Source organism: Canis lupus, chromosome 20 (genome assembly GCF_003254725.2).
Source record: "Canis lupus dingo isolate Sandy chromosome 20, ASM325472v2, whole genome shotgun sequence".
Classification (NCBI taxonomy): domain Eukaryota; kingdom Metazoa; phylum Chordata; class Mammalia; order Carnivora; family Canidae; genus Canis; species Canis lupus.
In genome coordinates, this window is record NC_064262.1 from 44,291,364 (window position 1) to 44,308,652 (window position 17,289).

The following is a 17,289-nucleotide window of genomic DNA, read 5'->3' on the forward strand; positions in this document are numbered from 1 at the left end:
ATGTGTGTGTGTGCAATCAGAGTCCTGGCTGATAGAGATGAATAAGGCTTTGCCAAACGAAAAGCACTGAGAAAGGAGGTAGTCCAAGATGAAAGATAGCATTTAGAGGGGCCTGGAGGTATGAGGTAGCATGGCCAGTGGCAAGCTGTATTATAGTGTGTAGTGCTGGCAGCTGACTGGAGTCAGGTAGAGGTATAAGAATTCAGTCTGAGCACTTGAGAGTCTAGTCAGTGGGAGCACCCGAATGTTCTTGATCAGGGGAGTTCCACGTTCAGAACTCTCCAGTGGGAGGCAGTGTGTGGATAAATGAATGCATTTGCCTCAGACCTGCGAGATAGGTGCAGATGCCAGGAGACTGAGTCTCAGGGAGGACGGCCACACGGTCCCAGAGAGAGTCCTGACTCCGCCGAGGCCTGAACGTGCCGAGGGTCTTTGAACTACAACCTCCGGCATGCAACTCGAGCGACCTCGTGGCCCCCGTGGTTTGCTCCAGCTGCAAGCCCGACGATTGGCCTTTCGGGCTGTTTGTCAGAACAGACTTGGACTCTGATTGGTTAGATTCCCTCGAGGGGACGGAGCCTCGGGTCAGCGGACCTCGCTCCCGCCGGCGACATGGTGAGCCGGCGGCCCGCCGTCCGGGGGGCCTTGATGGAGGGGCCAGGGATCCCTTTGTGGGGGGTTCGGGGAGACACCGAGGGGGCGGGGATCCCTTTGTGGGGATTGGGAGCTCTGAGGGACTCTGGGTCGCGCAGAGGGCCATGTGTCCCTCTCTGGGTCCATCCAGTCTCCCTGTGGGACCTGTGTGGGGGTTGAGGGTTCTGCCTAGGTAGGGGACTGGAGGCCCCCGAGCGCTCGGGAATTCTGGGAAAATCCCTGGGGGCCCTCTAAGGGCCTGGGGTCCTGCCGAGGGGTCGCAGCGCTGCAGAGGTGCCCGGGGCCCCGGGAACGTACAGATCGTCGCTGGGGAGGTTTGGGGTCCCCCTGGAGCCCACGCTTGGCGACGTGGGTCCTGCGGAAGGATGGGGGGCCACTGCGTGGATGGAGGCCTGTAGAAGGGCCAGGGAGAGCCCCGAGAGGAGGAGCCCGGCCAAGGGGATCAGGGTGGCCTCGGGGCGCGCGAGGGTCCCAGAATTAGAGACAGCACAGTTGAAACCCTCAGGTGTCACGCGGCTTTGGGTCCAGTCTATTGGGGTTATTCACACTTAGCCCGGCCACTTGGGTGGGTCAGGCTGATGCGGGGCGAGAGCAGGAACTCCCAACTCCTAAATGTTCGGACTGGGCGGAGCGAGGGGCCCTAGATGACCACCCGGCCCTGCCTGGGGGAATGCCCGAGGAGGGGCGTTGGGAGGCGCCCGAACTGAAAAGCCCCGAAAAGCCGACGCGGTTCCAGGCCGGCGCGGGGTGCGGGAAGCAGTGGGAGCTGAGCGGAAGGGTTCTCGAGAACAGGATGGAGAAATATCTCATTGGTGTTCGCAGGTAGCAAAATTCCTCACATTCTTGGATTGTAGGTTCAGGGAAAGGCTTTGAGGAGGAGAGGGACGTGGGCCGATGCGGGGCTCCAGATATCTTTGGAAACCTGCAGAGCCAGGACCTCAAGACGGAGGCTGCTGGGGGGCGGGGCTTGAGAAACGCCCCTGGACCGACCTCAGGAGCCTCAGGCGGAGGGATGCCTGTCTTTCTTCCCTCCTTACCTTCTCCTGCCCTCCTTCCTTGCTCCTTCTTCCCTCCCTCTCTCCTTCCTTCCTTCTATCCTGCCTGTCCTAGGTGCTGGAACCGAAAGGTCTGAACAAAGGTCCCCGCCCTGGGAGGTGTCAGAGGGTGATAGGGGTCTGCAATGGAGAACCCAGGGGTTCGACACAGAGAGGGCTACCAAGAAAGCCGAGCAGTTGGGCAGAGTGTCTAGAGTTGGGCCCACCAGGCCTTGCAGGCTGTGAAAAGGAGTTGGATGTTGACTGACATGCTGACTCACTGGGAAGGGCTGAGGGCTGTGTCCGTGGGAGTGATGGATGGGTCCTGGGGCCTCCAGACAGAGTTGATCCGCAAGCTCGAGCTCGGTGGCATGGAAGTCCAGGCTAGAGGTGCCTCTGTGCTGGGGTTGTGCTGGGCCAACAGTGGTTAAAAACCTAGCAGGAGATTGAGTCACAGCGTGGAAGCCAAAGAGAGAAAAAGGAAAGTTGGCAGGGGAGCCCCAGGGTCTGATATCTGTAGAGGCACAGGTGGGAGGCTCTGGGGGCATGGGGAGGGGAGAAGAGGATCCTAGGAGGAGGAGAGGCCTGCCTCACTGGGCTTGAAAGGGGGCCCCCTGACTGACCATGCCCATGTTCTTTATTGACTGCTCACCAGTCTGCATTTTAGGGTTAGGGAGGGTGAGCAGTGAGAATAGGAGATTTGTGAGATTTAGAGACCAGAAAGATGGTGCCCCGACCTCAGTACTGAAAAAATGTTTCTGGTTTATGAATCACGGGCATAGAGAAAATATCCTGTTAGGTTATCGTAATGATGGATTTCTCAGCAGTCATTCTGAATTACTGTGTTGGCTGGATACGCATCACGCTGGAGCTTTTCCTATTAAAGTTAGCATATTTTTGCCCGATTAAAGAATCATTTTAACAATTAATTTTAATATTAAAGTAATCTTTATTTCACTTTTAGTTGTTAATTATAATATCATAATACTAGTCGACAGCACTCCTGAGCACATAATTTTGTATAATTACATAATTACTGATACCAAATTGGTATTTACTGCATTCAAGCAGGAAAACTGAGCTTCAGACTGATTACCCAAAGCATTTCTTCTAAAACGTTTTAAAACTAATATAGGAAAACGTGTTCTGAATTGTTAAATAGTTTGTTATGTAGAACTTAGTGAGAAATTCCTAATTTAAAAAGTCATCCCACCCAAACGTGTAAGTCTTTGTCCTGACACTGATAGTGGCCAGAAATAGGCTTTCCAAGGAGGTCGATTACAAAGGGAGGGAGAAGGAGAAGGAGAGGGCTATGGATTCATCAGGATAATCTCTGGTGGGAAAGACAGGGGGAAGCTGCCAGGGTGCACCACATTGTGCGGGTGGGACCGTGGGAGGGGTGCCTCTTTCACAGGGTATGCTCCTCTAAGGTCCGGAAAGTGGTCTTGACAGTACACGAAACAAAATAGCACCCCATCTCCAGATGGGGAAACCGAGGCCTGAGGGAGATGAATACCTGAAATCCATAGCGGAGACCAGAAACGAACCCTAGTCTCTGCTCCCGCGCGTGCTCACCGCCACCCCACACCCCAGCTAGGTGGTGGTGGTAGGGAGTGGGGGAAATCCACACACAGCAGGGGCTCCCTGGGTTGAGTCTGACCCCACCCCAGGCCCCTCCTTCAAGATGCTGCTGGGACCTGGGAGATCCACCCTCCCCAACCTGGCCCCAGCCTCCCTATAAATAGCCTGAGTTCCCAGGCAGGGAGCTTGTGACCTTCTGGCAGACGCTGCCCTTCATGTCCCCTCTCCCCAGGCGGTCCTGGGAGTGCAGCTGGTGGTGACCCTGCTCACCGCCACCCTCATGCATAGGCTGGCACCTCACTGCTCCTTCGCACGCTGGCTGCTCTGCAACGGCAGGTGAGCCACAGCCCCGCCCCGGGCGGTGGGAGGAGCCCCGCCTAGGCCCGCCCCCTCTGCCTCCTTCAAACCCTGCGCGAGCCCTACGAAGTGGTTTTGGTTTTTTATTTTTTATTTTTTGGTTTTGGTTTTTAAAAAACGTTATTGAGATATAATTGACGTACAATAGACTGCAAATATTTGAAGCTCGCAGTTGGGTCAGTTTTGACAGCTGTACACAGCTGTGAGACCACATTTCCACACTGGGAAGAACAGTTACTTCCTCCACTCCCTGCCTTCCTGGATCCTAACCCCCTGTTAGGATCCTGTTCCACAGTAGTCTCGCTGAGACCTGTTTCCTGCAATGCTTTTCGTCCCTGTTTGGATCTTGGACCCTTTCTGAGATCTGGTGGAAACCATGAACTTTCCAGAACAATGCACATGCCTGCTCCGCTAGAAGAGATAGCCAGCAGATTCAGGGGTGTCCGGGATGCCTCGCCACCCTGGCTTTCCGGAGAACTTCTCGCTGCACTCCCCCAGCAAACCCCTAACCCACCCTCCTGAGCCTTCCCCTGGCCTTGCATGGCCCCTGCTAGCCTGTCCCCATGCGTTTCGGGTCCAGCTCTCCTGACTCCAGCCCTGGGACTGAGGATTCACTGCCTTGAACCCTCCATGCCTGAGCTTTCCTGACTTCCCCATCTTTGCCCTCAGTCTCTTCCGATACAAGCATCCTACTGAGGAAGAGCTTCGGTCCCTGGAGGGAAAGCCGAGGCCCAGAGGCAGGAAGGAGCGGTGAGTGAGCCCCCAGCCTCAGGGGAGCGGCTCCCCTTCCAGGTGCAGATCTGGGCACCGAGGAGAGTGGTGGACACCCCCCAGGCTGAGAAGATGGCACTGTCATTCATTGGTTGCTTCCCGTTGACAGCTAATGCTTATTGGAAGTTTGCTCTGGGCCAGCCCTGTGAGCGGGTGGCGTGGCACCCTGGTGTGCAGAGACCCAGGCCTGGGGAGAAGGTACCTCCCAAGCCAGCTCCTCCTGTGCTCTGAGGGTGGCCCGGTGGGACCTCTCAGGCTAGCCTGGGGTGGTGGGTGGCCACGTCTGGCGGGGAGGAGAGAACTGAGGATGGTGCTCTGACACTCCTTCCTCGTACCCCCTTCCCCAGGTGGGCCAATGGCTATAGTGAAGAAAAGCCCCTGTCTGTGCCCCGAGACGCCCCTTTCCAGCTGGAGACCTGCCCCCTCACAGCAGTTGATGCCCTCGGTAACAGCCCAGCTGGGTCCACAGCGCCCCAGCCTCAGCCCACACTCTGGGGGATTGGCGCGGGGTCCAGCGCTGGCCTGCGCGCTGAGCTGCTGCTCCCCGCAGTCCTACGCTTCTTCCTGGAGTACCAGTGGTTCGTGGACTTCGCCGTGTACTCGGGCGGCGTGTACGTCTTCACAGAGGCCTACTACTACGTGCTGGGCCCGGCCAAGGAGACCAACATCGCCGTGTTCTGGTGCCTGCTCACCATCGCCTTCTCCATGTATCCTTCCTCAGGCTGCCGAGTGGGTGTGGGAGGAGGGAGGCAGGTGGGAGCGGGCCTCGAGCTTTCCTCCACCCCCCTCACCCCCAGATTGGCCTATCAGTTATCGGCTGCCACCCCCCAAAACTCCCCCAAACTGGGTGGTGTAAAATGGTCACTGTTTTATTTGCTCTCCTCCTGGGCTAGGCTCAGCCGGGCCTCCATATCTCTGCTCTAAGGGGTCCCACCTTCCAGCAGGTGAGGCCGAGGTTCTTCCAAGTAGCAGAAACATCAGCAAGGAAGAAGGGGTGCTAAGAGCCTCCTGAGGCTTTGCAGGAAGTTGGCCCACCCCACCCCTGTCCATTCTCTTGGTCAGAGCAAGTCACCAGCCCAGATGCAGGGCCATGCTCCCTCTGGCATGTTTTTTTATGACGCTGCCTGGGGAACAGAGGCAAACCTGTACATTGAAGGCCCAAGTCTGAGAAAGGCCCTTGTGGGATGGGCTTGTGAAGAAGAGTCGGTCTGGAAGCCCACACTGGTTCTGGAAAGCCCTGTGGGTCTCTTTCAGGGCAGATTAGAGATACAGCCCTTGTATCTCTGATAGTTTCTCTGAGGAATGGGAGATTTTCCTGCCATGAATGCAGCCAGGCTAGGTGGGTCAGGGAGGCCAGACCTCCCGAAGAGACAGACTTGCTGGTTCTTTCTTTCTTTCTTTCTTTCTTTCTTTCTTTCTTTCTTTCTTTCTTTCTTTCTTTCTTTCTCTTTCTTTCTTTCTTTCTTTCTTTCTTTCTTTCTTTCTTTCTTTCTTTCTTCTTCTTTCTTTTTCTTTCTATTTTATTTATTTATTCATGAGAGACACAGAGAGAGAGGCAGAGACACAGGCAGAGGGAGAAGCAGACTCCATGCAGGGAGTCCGATGTGGGACTCAATCCCAGGACTCCAGGATCAAGCTCTGGGCCAAAGGCAGGCGCTAAACCACTGAGCCACCCAGTGATCCTTCTTTTCTTTTCTTTTCTTTTCTTTTCTTTTCTTTTCTTTTCTTTTCTTTTCTTTCTCTTTCTTTCTTTTTTCTTTTCTTCTTTTCTTCTTTTTTTTCTTTCTCTTTCTTTTTTTCTTTCTTTTCTTTCTTTTTCCTTCTTTCTTTTCTTTCTTTTCTTGCTTTCTTTCCTTTCTTTCAAGATTTTTTTTAAGATTTTATTTTTATTTTTATTTATTTTTAAGATTTTATTTATTTATTCATGAGAATACACAGAGAGAGAGAGAGAGAGAGAGAGGCAGACACAGGCAAAGGGAGAAACAGGCTCCATGCAGGGAGCCCGACTTGGGATGGATCCCAGGTCTCTAGGATGCCCTGGGCTGTAGGTGGCGCTAAACCGCTGAGCCACCGGGGCTGCCCTTTCTTTCAATATTTTATTTATTTATTCATAGGAGACACAGAGAAAGAGAGGCAGAGACACAGGCAGAGGGAGAAGCAGGCTTCCTGCAGTGAGCCTGATGTGGGACTCCACCCGAACCAAAGACAGACAGACGCTTAAGCACTGAACCACCCAGGTGTCCCTTGCTGGCTATTTTAATCAGAAATGGCCACAGATACGGGTTGGTTGAGCCTCCAACTCTTGATTTCAGCTGGGGTCATGATCTCGGTGGTATCATGGGATCGAGCCCTGAACTGGGCTCCTTGCTCAGCATGGAGTTGACCTGAGATTCTTTCCCCCTCTCTGCTCTGCTCCTCCCCCAACTCAAGCTCTAAATAAACAAACAAACAAATAAATATTTTAAAAAAGAAAAAACAAAAAGAGGAATGGCTATAGGTGGTGTGATGAGGCTGAGCTGGAAGCCCAGGCATGCCTGCCACCCACACACCCCAAGCCTGCTGACACAGGCATGAGCAACATGGACCTTGTGTTCTGGGCTTGTTGGGTAGCTCACTCCTCTCCCGGGTCATTGCCCTGCTCCCCAAGACTCCAAACCCCAGCTCTGGTGTTTTGGGCTCTGGGGTTGGGGGGATAATTTGGCTGGGAGTGGGGGAGTGGGGAGGGGGCACTGTAGCTGCTCCAGGCTTCCTTAGCCTCATCCCCAGCAAGATGTTCCTGATGGTGACCCGCTTGTACTTCAGCACCGAGGAAGGGGGCGAACGCTCTGTCTGCCTCACCTTTGCCTTCCTCTTTCTGCTCCTGGCCATGCTGGTACAGGTGGTCCAGGAGGACACTCTCGAGCTGGGGCTGGAGCCAGGTATGTTCAGTCTCTGAGGCATGGGGTCACCACGGCCACCACTCCCTTGTGGAAGTGGGGTTTGATGGGGATCCCTGGGTGGCGCAGTGGTTTGGCGCCTGCCTTTGGCCCAGGGTACGATCCTGGAGACCCGGGATCGAATCCCACATCAGGCTCCCGGTGCATGGAGCCTGCTTCTCCCTCTGCCTGTGTCTCTGCCTCTCTCTCTCTCTCTCTCTGTGACTATCATAAATAAATAAAATAAAAAAAAAATTAAAAAAAAAAAAAAAAAAGGAAGTGGGGTTTGAGTGGCTTGTTCCACCAGCACATATTAGGTGAAGGGGCAGGGGACTGCTTGGGCCTGAGTAGTCTCTATGGCCGCTTGCTACCCTGGGCATCTCCTGGGGCTTTGGGGCAAAAGGATATCCTGGCTCACTGTCCCTGATGGCAGCCTGCAGCTGTAGTTCTTTGCAGGGCACTTCTGCTGCCCTTATCTTCCCTCTCCCCAGCAGCCATAATGATTTCCTATCTACTTATTCTAATTTGGTGATGGAAATGGATAAATGGCACAAAATTCATAAAGTACAAGAGGATATACATAGAGTAAAAAATCACCCATGCCAACTCTCCTTCCAGGAGGAAAACTGGGGGATCACTTTCTTTTTTCCCCATAAAACAGTAGTGTTTATGGCTCCTTTCCCCTTAAAAACATTACTTTGGAGGTTGTCCCTTAACTGTACATACAGTGTGTTTTTTTTTTTTTAATGCCCACATAGTATTTCATTTTATGGATGTTCTATGATTATTTAACCAGTCCCCTACTTCTGGATATCTAAATCTTTCACTAGTAAACATTGTTGTTCACAACCATGTTGTTTTACAAGTGTTGTATAGGAATACCCTTGCACATGTGGTCCTGTGCAAGGAAGTGCATTTTTTAAAAAAAATTATTCATAGAGACACACACAGAGAGAGAGAGGGAGAAAGGCAGAGAGACACAGGCAGAGGGAGAAGAAGGCTCCATGCAGGGAGCCCGACGCGGGACTTGATCCCGAGTCTCTGGGATCAAACCCCAGGCCGCAGGCGGTGCTAAATTGCTGCACCATGGGGCTGCCCAGAAGTGCATTTTTAATTTTGATGATGTTGTAAATTCCCATTTAGGAAAAGATGAATGAAGTGCCTATTTCCCCACATCCTCTTCAATGTGTTTCCTCAGACTTTCTTTTTTCTTTTTTTTTTTCTTTTTTTGTCTTGGGAAATCTGATAGGTGAAAATATAAGTGAGGGTGAGCATCTTTTCCTATGTGGAAAAGTAATTTCTCTCTGCTTCCAGAAAAAATCTGTTCTTTTGCCCAGTTTTCTATTGAGTTGTTGACCCTTTTATTGATTTGTAGGAGCTCTTTATATATTATAGACATTAACCTTTATGTGTGATAGTAGGTGCAAATATTTTTTCTTAGTTTCCCATTTTTCTTTTGTCTTTCTCTATTCTTTGGGTGAGCTTTTAAAAATACCATTTGGATCATATCACTTCTCTGCCTGATACCAGACCCTAGTGGTCTTTGAATAAAGATCAAAATATTCACCATGGCATGCAGTTTTGCTGTGCTTCTTGAGCTTTATCTTCACCAATTTTCCCTGCTTTTCAGTTTTTAAAATTACATAATGTTTGACATATATATGTATACATACACACGCACACACACATATAGAACATGTATATGTAAATTACAAAGCAAAATAATGTAACAAACTATCTTGTTAAATGAGAACCAGAACATTCTCAACCTTCTTACATGTCTCTGGTGTTCCTTTCCAGTCCCACTACCTTCCTCCCCTACTCACAGCCCCAACTGGTCTCCCAAATTTTGTGTTTATCATTCCTTTGCTTTTTTCTTTTTTTTCTTTTTTTTTAATTTTTATTTATTTATGATAGTTATCACAGAGAGAGAGAGAGAGAGAGAGGCAGAGACACAGGCAGAGAGAGAAGCAGGCTCCATGCACCGGGAGCCCGACGTGGGATTCGATCCCGGGTTTCCAGGATCGCACCCTGGGCCAAAGGCAGGCGCCAAACTGCTGCGCCACCCAGGGATTCCCTCTTTTTTTTTTTTTTTTTTTTAATAAATAAGTTTAAGCCAACACAAGGCTTAAACTCAACCCTGAGATCAAGATCTGAGCTGAGACCAAGAGTCGGATTCTTGGTCCGACTGAGCCACTGAGCCACCCCATTCCTTTGCCTTTGTAAAAAATAGTTTCATTACATATGTCTCTGTCCCTAAAGAATTCATCATACAGTTTGCTCGCTGTTGTGGATGGTGTTAGCCAGTATGTGATCTGCCAACTGGTGCTTTTCTGTCTTTTTAATATTGTTTACAAAACGAGGACATGTCAGTCTGAGCAGCTTTTGTTCACCTCTTCTCACGGATCAATGACATTCTCTTGTGGGGCCACTTGTCTTCATTTGTCCATTCTTCTGTGCTGGGAGATTTAGGTGGTTTCGAGATTTGAGCTTTTTCACGGTTGCTATAGGGAACATTCTTGTACATGTTTCCTTGTACGCATACGCAGGCATTTCTTTGGGCACAGGATTTGGGGATGATGGGGATGTGTTCACCTTCCTAAGATGGTGCCTCAGCGTTTTTTCAGAGCTATTCTCGTAGCACTCCCGCCAGCCAAACAGCCCAGGGTTCGGAGTGAGGACACTGCATACAGGCCGTCCACTGAGTCCCAGTCACCCCGGGCAAGCATGGGTGAGATTGCAACAGCCTCCTGCCTCTCCTCCCTGCTTGTGAGGTGGGGTGATGAGTGCACCTTCCAGGGACATAGTCCAGTGCAAATGACTTGAGATCTATGGAAAGTGCTTGATTTTTCCCGGTCTAATGGTGGAAAACAATGCCTTTAGTGGTCTTTTTTTTTTTTTTTTTTTTTTAAAGATTTTATTATTTATTCATGAGAGACACAGAGAGAGAGGCAGAGACATAGGCAGAGAGAAAAGTAGGTCTCCCACGGGGAGCCCAATGAGGGACTCCATCCCAGGACCCGAGGATCACGACCCGAGCCCAAGGTAGACACTCAACCACTGAGCCACCCAGGCGTCCCCACTTTCATCATTTTTAAGTGTACACTTCAGTGGCATGAAACACATCCACATTGTCATGCGACCATTGCTACCATCCATTTCACCCCCACCTTTCGCTTTGCAAATCTGAAACTCTGTCCCCACTGAACACTGACTCTCTATTCCTCCCCACCCCCCCGCCAGCCTCTGGCACCTTCCGTCTCTACGAGTCTGACTACCCTAGATGCTTTATATGAGGGGAATCATGCAGTATCTGTCTTAGTGACTGGCTTCTTCCACTGGGCATAATATCATTAAGGTTCATCCATGCTGTAGCCTGGGTCCAAATTTCCTTTCTTTTTAAGGCTGAATAATATTCCTTTGCATAATACATCCCATTTGGCTCATCCATTCATGTATCAGTGGGCATTTATGTTGCTTCTATGTTTTCACTATTGCAAACAGTGTTGCTATGAACATGGGTGTACAAGTCCCTGCTTTTTAATTCTTTTGGGTACAGATCCAGAGGTGGAAGTGCCGGGTTATGTAGTAATTCTATGTTTAATTTTTTTTTGAGGAATCGACAAACTGTTTCCTTGAGTGGCTGCACCATTCTACATTCCTACCAGCTGTGCACGAAGGTTCCAGCTTCCCCACATCTTTGCCAACATTTTTTTTTTTAAGATTTCATTTATTTATTTGAGAGAGAGAGAGAGAGAGAGAGAGGACAAGCATGAGAAAGAGAGAAAGCAGGGAGGGAGGCAAGCAAAGGGAAAAGCAGACACTCCACTGAGCAGGGAGCCCGATGTGGGGCTCAATCCCAGGACACTGGGATCCTAACCTGCGCCGAAGGCAGATGTCTAACTGGCTGAGCCACTCATATGCCCCTCAACAACATTTATTTCCCTTTACTTTTTTCTTAAGAGTGACCATCCTATCTCATTGTGGTTTTTATTTGTATTTGCCTAATGATGAGTGATGTTGAGCACATCTTCATGTTTGTTGGTCATCTGTATATTTTCTTTGGAGGAATTGTCTATTCAAGTCCTTTGCCTATTTTTTTTCTTTTTCAAAGATTTTTTTTTTTAATTTTTTTTTTTTTTTTTTAAATTTATGATAGTCACAGAGAGAGAGAGAGAGAGAGAGGCAGAGACACAGGCAGAGGGAGAAGCAGGCTCCATGCACCGGGAGCCCGACGTGGGATTCGATCCCGGGTCTCCAGGATCGCGCCCTGGCCAAAGGCAGGCGCCAAACCGCTGCGCCACCCAGGGATCCCCTTTTCCAAAGATTTTATTTTATTATTTAAAAATTATTTATTCATGAGAGACACAGACAGAGACATAGGCAGAGGGAGAGTCAGGCTCCCCACGAGGAGCCTGATGTGGGACTTGATCCCAAACCTTGGGATCATGCCCTGAGCCAAAGGCAGATGCTCAACCACTGAGCCACCCAGGCATCCCTGTATCCCAAATTTAAAGAAGTTAAAATGTAGTGGTGGTAGGGAGTGTATCTTCAAATTTGTGGCATGGCTTTGTACTTTCTTTGTGTGGGTTTTTTTTTTTCTCTTAAAAAGAATTGTAGGGCACCTGTCTGGCTCACTCCTGTCAGTGGAGTATGTGACTCTTGATCTCGAGGTTGTAGTTTGAGCCCCATGTTGGGTGTAGAGATTGCTTAAAAATAAAATCTTATATATTTTATTTTGAAAAATTTCAAACCATCAGAATGGTTGGAAGAATCCTCTAATGAACTCCCATATGCCCTTGACCTAGATTCATTTGGCCATTTTTGCATTATTTATTCTCTGTGCATGCACACACCACATTTTTTGGGCTGAGTTGTTGACTATAGTTGCACCCCTCACCTCTTTTGATGAATAGCAGTTCATTATTTTAGTTGATTTTTGTCTTGAATATATTCCCTTCCCTTCCCTACAATCAGAAAGACATTTTGTATTTTCCAACACAATATTTCGATTTTGCTTTTCATGTAAACCCTTAAACTCCTGGGCATTCACTACTGTCTTATGAGGTAGGGATCAAACCGAGTGTTTTCCATGGAATGACCTTGCTGTACAATTGTATTTTTAGTGAATTGTGGGTTCTTTTCATTTTCTTTCATCTTTTTCCGATCTTTCCCTTCTGCATGGCTAGGACCTCTGGCTTTTATAGCACTACTCTGGTAGGCTTCTTTTTCTTGTTTCCAATTTCTTAGTTGGCTATTTAGCTCATTAATTTTCAGCTTCTTCTATTTCTATGCTAGCATTTCTAGCATGTAAGGCTATAAATATTTGACTAAGTCCCACTTTTGTCTATTCCTTAAGTTTTGACTTGTAATTTACATCTTCAGGCAGTTCTGGGTAATTTAAAGTTTTCATTGCAATTTCTTTTCTTTCTTCTTCTTTATCTCTCTCTCTTTTTGTTTTTGTTTTTGTTTTTTTAGAGGAGGGAAGGGGCAGAGGGAGGGGGAGACAGAGAATCCTAAGCAAGCTTCATGACCAGTGCTGAGCCCCGTGTGGGGCTCAACCTCACAACCCCAAGATAATGACCTGAGCAGAAATCGAGTTGGACACTTAACTGATTGAGCCACTCAGGTGCCCTAGTCAGTGTTTTCTTTATATGTTTTGTGGCTAATTGACAAGGTGTTTACAAGTTTAGAATTGCTATATATATACCTAGTGAATCAACCATCTTATGATATATTGACCACTTCTGATTCTAATAATATTTGTCTTATTCTAGTTTATCTGGTAATATAGCCTTTTTGGCTTCTTTTTTAAAGTTGAGATATACTTGACATATACCATTGCTGGTTTCAGGTATACAATATAATGACTCGATATTTGTATGTATTACAAAACAATCACCACAATAAATCTGGCTAACATCCATCACCATACAGATATAACTTTTTTTTTCTTATGATGAAAACTTTTAAGATCTACTGTCTTAGCAACTCTCAAATATACAATACCACTTTTCTTTTGTATTTGTTGTATCTTTTTAACATCCCTTTTCTTTCAACCTTATAGGGACCTTATGTTGAGGTATGTCTCCTTAAAAAACATACAGCTGGATATTTTCAATTAAGTCTGTGTCATTTAACTTCAAAGTTTTAACCTGCTTACATTTATTATGATTACTGACCTATTTGGCATTGTTTCTACATCTCACCGTTTCACCTTCTTTTTGTTCTTTTTTCTGTGATTGCTGTTGACATTGGCTGCCAGTCTAATTGTCTTTCCTCTATAGGTGATCTGTCTTAAATACCTGGCTGCTTTGCGGTCTCTTTGTTTTTGGTATTCCAGTTTACTACAGTGTCTAGGTATGGATTTCTTTGTATTATTCAGATTTATTTTGTGTGTGTCATTCATTCTGCAGTTTTTTCAACTATTCTCTTCCAACATGTTCTCTCCTTCATTCTCTCTTCCCTTCTCTCTCTGGGGCTCTTATTTGACTTATGCTGGATTTTCTATTCTGTCCCCCTTATCCCTTAATCTCCCTTCATATTTTCTACCTTTTTATCTTTCTGAGTTGGAATCTGAGTGATTTCTTCAGATCCAATTCACTCATTCCTCCTTTTGCTGTTTTGAATATGCCATGTAACAACCTGTCATTTCAATAATTGTATTTTCCCTTTGGAGGAGCTTACCTGGTCCCTTCGCAAATATACCTGGTCATCTGAGGCAGCCTCATGTTGCCTGTTCTGTGATTCCACCTTTTATTTTCCTCAATAATTTCACATAATAATACCTGAAATTTTTCTGTAGTCTGAAGGGTTTAAATTTGTCTTTTTCCCCCTGCTTATTCTCCTTTTTGGTGATTTGTTCCCTGGTGTGTTTGGTGAATTGGGTTGTGAGCTCATTTTTATTTGCTTTTTACTCTGTGGAAAATCTGAGGGCCTGAGCTGAGGATTCTTTCCAGGCCTTTGGTTTTCTTCTATGGGAGTCCTTCATGCCCCTCTGGATTCCTGGTATAATCCAGGAAGCTCAGACTCAATGGTCCACTGCTCTCCCCCACCATGTCCCCCAGTCCACTCAAGGGTGTCTGCCTGTTACATTTTCCTATTCTTAAAAAAAAAAAAATGCACATAACCAGGGCACAACGTTATCCTTTTGCCTGGCACAGGGCCCGGCTCCACTGGTGCATTCCTACCTGGGGAGCAAAAGTCTGTGGGGGAGGGGGTCAGAGCAGACACTGAAGGCTCCAGGGGTCTATTATTTTTTATTTTTTTAAAGATTTTTAAAATTTATTTGACAGTGAGGGAGCACAAGTAGGGGGGAGCAGCAGGCACAGGGAGAGAGAGAAGGAGGCTCCCCACTGAGCAAGGAGCCCAGTGTAGGGCTCAATCCCAGAACCCTGGGATCATGACCTGAGCTGAAACCAGACACTTAACTGACTGAGCCACCTGGCGCCCCTCCAGGGGTCTATTAGACACTGCCCTCTCCTTGTCTTCCCCAGGCCTGGCCAGTATGACCCAGAACTTGGAGCCACTTCTGAAGACGCAGGGCTGGGACTGGGCGTGAGTCCTGGGAAGTGAGGTGGTACAAGAGCAGGCTGTAACTTGCAGGTGGGGTGCTGATGGGCTTTGGGGCCTCTTGACCCTTCTCTTCTCCCCAGGCTCCCACTGGCCAAGCTGGCCATCCGCATAGGGCTGGCATTCGTGGGGTCCATGCTAGGTGCCTTCCTCACCTTTCCGGGCCTGCGGCTGGCCCAGACACACCTGGATGCACTGACCATGTCGGAAGACCGGCCCACACTGCAGTTATGTAGAGTGCCAGATGGGTGGGAATGGAGGTGGGGAATCTAAAGAAGAGGCTAAGGGGATGCTGGGTGCCCAGGCCTCACTCCTCTGTGCCCTTGCCCCTAGGTTCTTTCTTCATATCAGCTTCCTGTCCCCTCTGATCATCCTGTGGCTCTGGACCAAGCCCATTGCACGAGACTTCCTGCACCAGGCACCACCTGGGGAGATGCCCTTCTCCCTGTGCGCATCCGGTGGGGCTGGGAGGGAGGACAGTGGGGGCCCTTCTGTGTACCCCCCCCTCTCTGAGGCTCAGGGAGGAGCCTTGGATGCTGGGGGAAGATCCTGGAGCAGGGGCGGCCTCCCTAGCCCCTCACTCCCCTCCCCACAGGCTGTCGGACTCAGCCTTCGACTCCCTGCGCCTCTGGGTGCTGGTGGCACTGTGCCTGCTAAGGCTGGCAGTGACCAGGCCCCACCTGCAGGCCTACCTGTGCTTGGCCAAGGCCCGCGTGGAGCAGCTGCGCCGGGAGGCCGGCCGCATAGAGGCCCGCGAGATCCAGAGGCGGGTATGGGCACCGAAGGTTGGGAGGGAACTCGGGGCTCAAGGCAGGGGTCTGAAGGGGGTCACCCGAAGCCCGGAAGGCTGCCCCGCTCACCCCTCCCACGTAGCCACTGCTACCTGCCCCCTAGGTGGTGCGAGTCTATTGCTACGTGACGGTGGTGAGTCTGCAGTACCTGACGCCGCTCATCTTCACCCTCAGCTGCACCCTGCTGCTCAAGACACTGGGTGAGAAGTGGGTGGGGTGGGGTCGGAGCGAGGACGGAGAGGAGGGGCGGGGGCTTGCTCTTAGCTGGGGGTGGGCTGGGGGCGGAGCCTGGATGGCCCGGGGGAGGGGAGAGTAGGAGGAGGGCCCCCGAGGTTGGGGTGGGGGACAGGAGGCGGGTGGGGGGCGGTGGAGGGGTGGAGGCGGGGCTGGGAGGTGGAGTCGAAGGCTGGTGGTGGGGGGTGTCAGCACCATTGGGGGTCCCAGAGGTCTAACCCGCCTGTACCTCTACTCGTCCCGTCTCCACCCTCCTCTTCTCGCAGGCGGCTACTCCTGGGGCCCGGGCCGGATCCCCGTGCAGTCCCGGACCCCGTCCTCCACCCACGATCGCCTGGGGGGCCTGGGGGACGACGAGGCCCAGCAGACAGCGGCGCTGATCGCTGGGGCCCTGGGCAGCCTGCTCACGCCCCTCTTCCTCCGCGCCATCCTCACCTTCCTCATCTGGTGGACAGCCGCCTGCCAGCTGCTCTCCAGCCTCTTCGGCCTCTACTTCCAGCGGCACCTGGCGGGCTCCTAGCCGCCCGCAGACACTCCTGGGGCCCCGAGGCCCGGGCCTGAGCCAGCGGTGTAAGGGCCGCTTCCTCCGCGTGTGCCTCAGTATCCTCCGGTGCCAGGTGGGCCTGGGGGGCCCCCGCAGCACCTGCTGTGCCCGCCCACTTCACCGCAGTGCCTGAGCCCTGGGCCCCTTGGGTCCCATGTTTCTGCCTCAAAACTCTTGCCCTGGGCCCCGTGCCAGAGGATCCCAGGGCCATTGTCCCTGGATGGCATGCCCCCGCGCCCCGCTATTTGACGCACAGGTTGGAGGGTCATTCTTCTGAACAAATAAAAGAACAGGCTGATTTTTACTATCAGGATTGGAGTGGTTTGGGAGGCAGCTTTCTGCTTGTTGACGTTGGGTGCTGGGTGAAGGGAATGACCAAGGAGAGCACAGGGCCATCCACACTGTGAGCAAAGGCCTGGGAGCAAGAAGTGAAGGGAGGGGGTGGGGAGAGAAGAAATGCAACAATGTTGAGAGGAGAGGCCACAAATCAGTAGAGAAAGAAGACTGGGGGGTGGTGGTGGTGGTGGTGGTGGTGGTGGTGGTGGTGGTGGAGGCTGGGGTGGTGGCAAGAGGGAGGGGAGGGTGGGGGAGAGCCCTGGGAGGGGACTGGGGGATGAGAAGGCAGGGAGATAGAGATGACAGATAAAGTAGGAATCTTGCAGGAGGAATAAGAAGATAAAAGATGGAAAACCGATGGGTGGGCGGGGTCGGGGGGGGGCACTAGGGAGCAAAGGAAATCAGAGAACTGGCCCAGAAGAATCTTCCAAAGCCAGAGAGTTCTGGGAAGACACACCGGAGCAGAGGGAGGCCCTGATGGAACCAGGCCATGTGAATTC

General features: G+C 50.4%; 1 protein-coding gene across 6 annotated transcripts; it reads left to right on the forward strand.

The window, feature by feature from the left end:
• The first annotated feature begins 418 nt into the window (after nt 1-418).
• On the forward strand, nt 419-16,763 carry TMEM161A (transmembrane protein 161A). 6 transcript variants are annotated; one of them, XM_025458164.3, is made up of 13 exons: nt 419-615; nt 1,509-1,780; nt 3,502-3,605; nt 4,296-4,376; nt 4,745-4,842; nt 4,948-5,104; nt 7,164-7,315; nt 14,809-14,869; nt 14,968-15,111; nt 15,218-15,331; nt 15,480-15,654; nt 15,779-15,875; nt 16,176-16,763. In XM_025458164.3, exons 2-13 carry the CDS (start codon nt 1,667-1,669, stop codon nt 16,427-16,429), a joined length of 1,551 nt encoding a protein of 516 aa, XP_025313949.1. In that variant the 5' UTR covers nt 419-615; nt 1,509-1,666; the 3' UTR covers nt 16,430-16,763. The 6 variants fall into 6 exon arrangements, with proteins under 6 accessions (XP_025313949.1, XP_048954034.1, XP_025313945.1 ...); XM_025458160.3 differs by lacking the exon at nt 1,509-1,780 and having other exon boundaries at nt 465-615; XM_049098075.1 differs by lacking the exons at nt 1,509-1,780; nt 3,502-3,605 and adding an exon at nt 4,507-4,595 and having other exon boundaries at nt 569-615.
• Nucleotides 16,764-17,289: the final 526 nt, after the last annotated feature.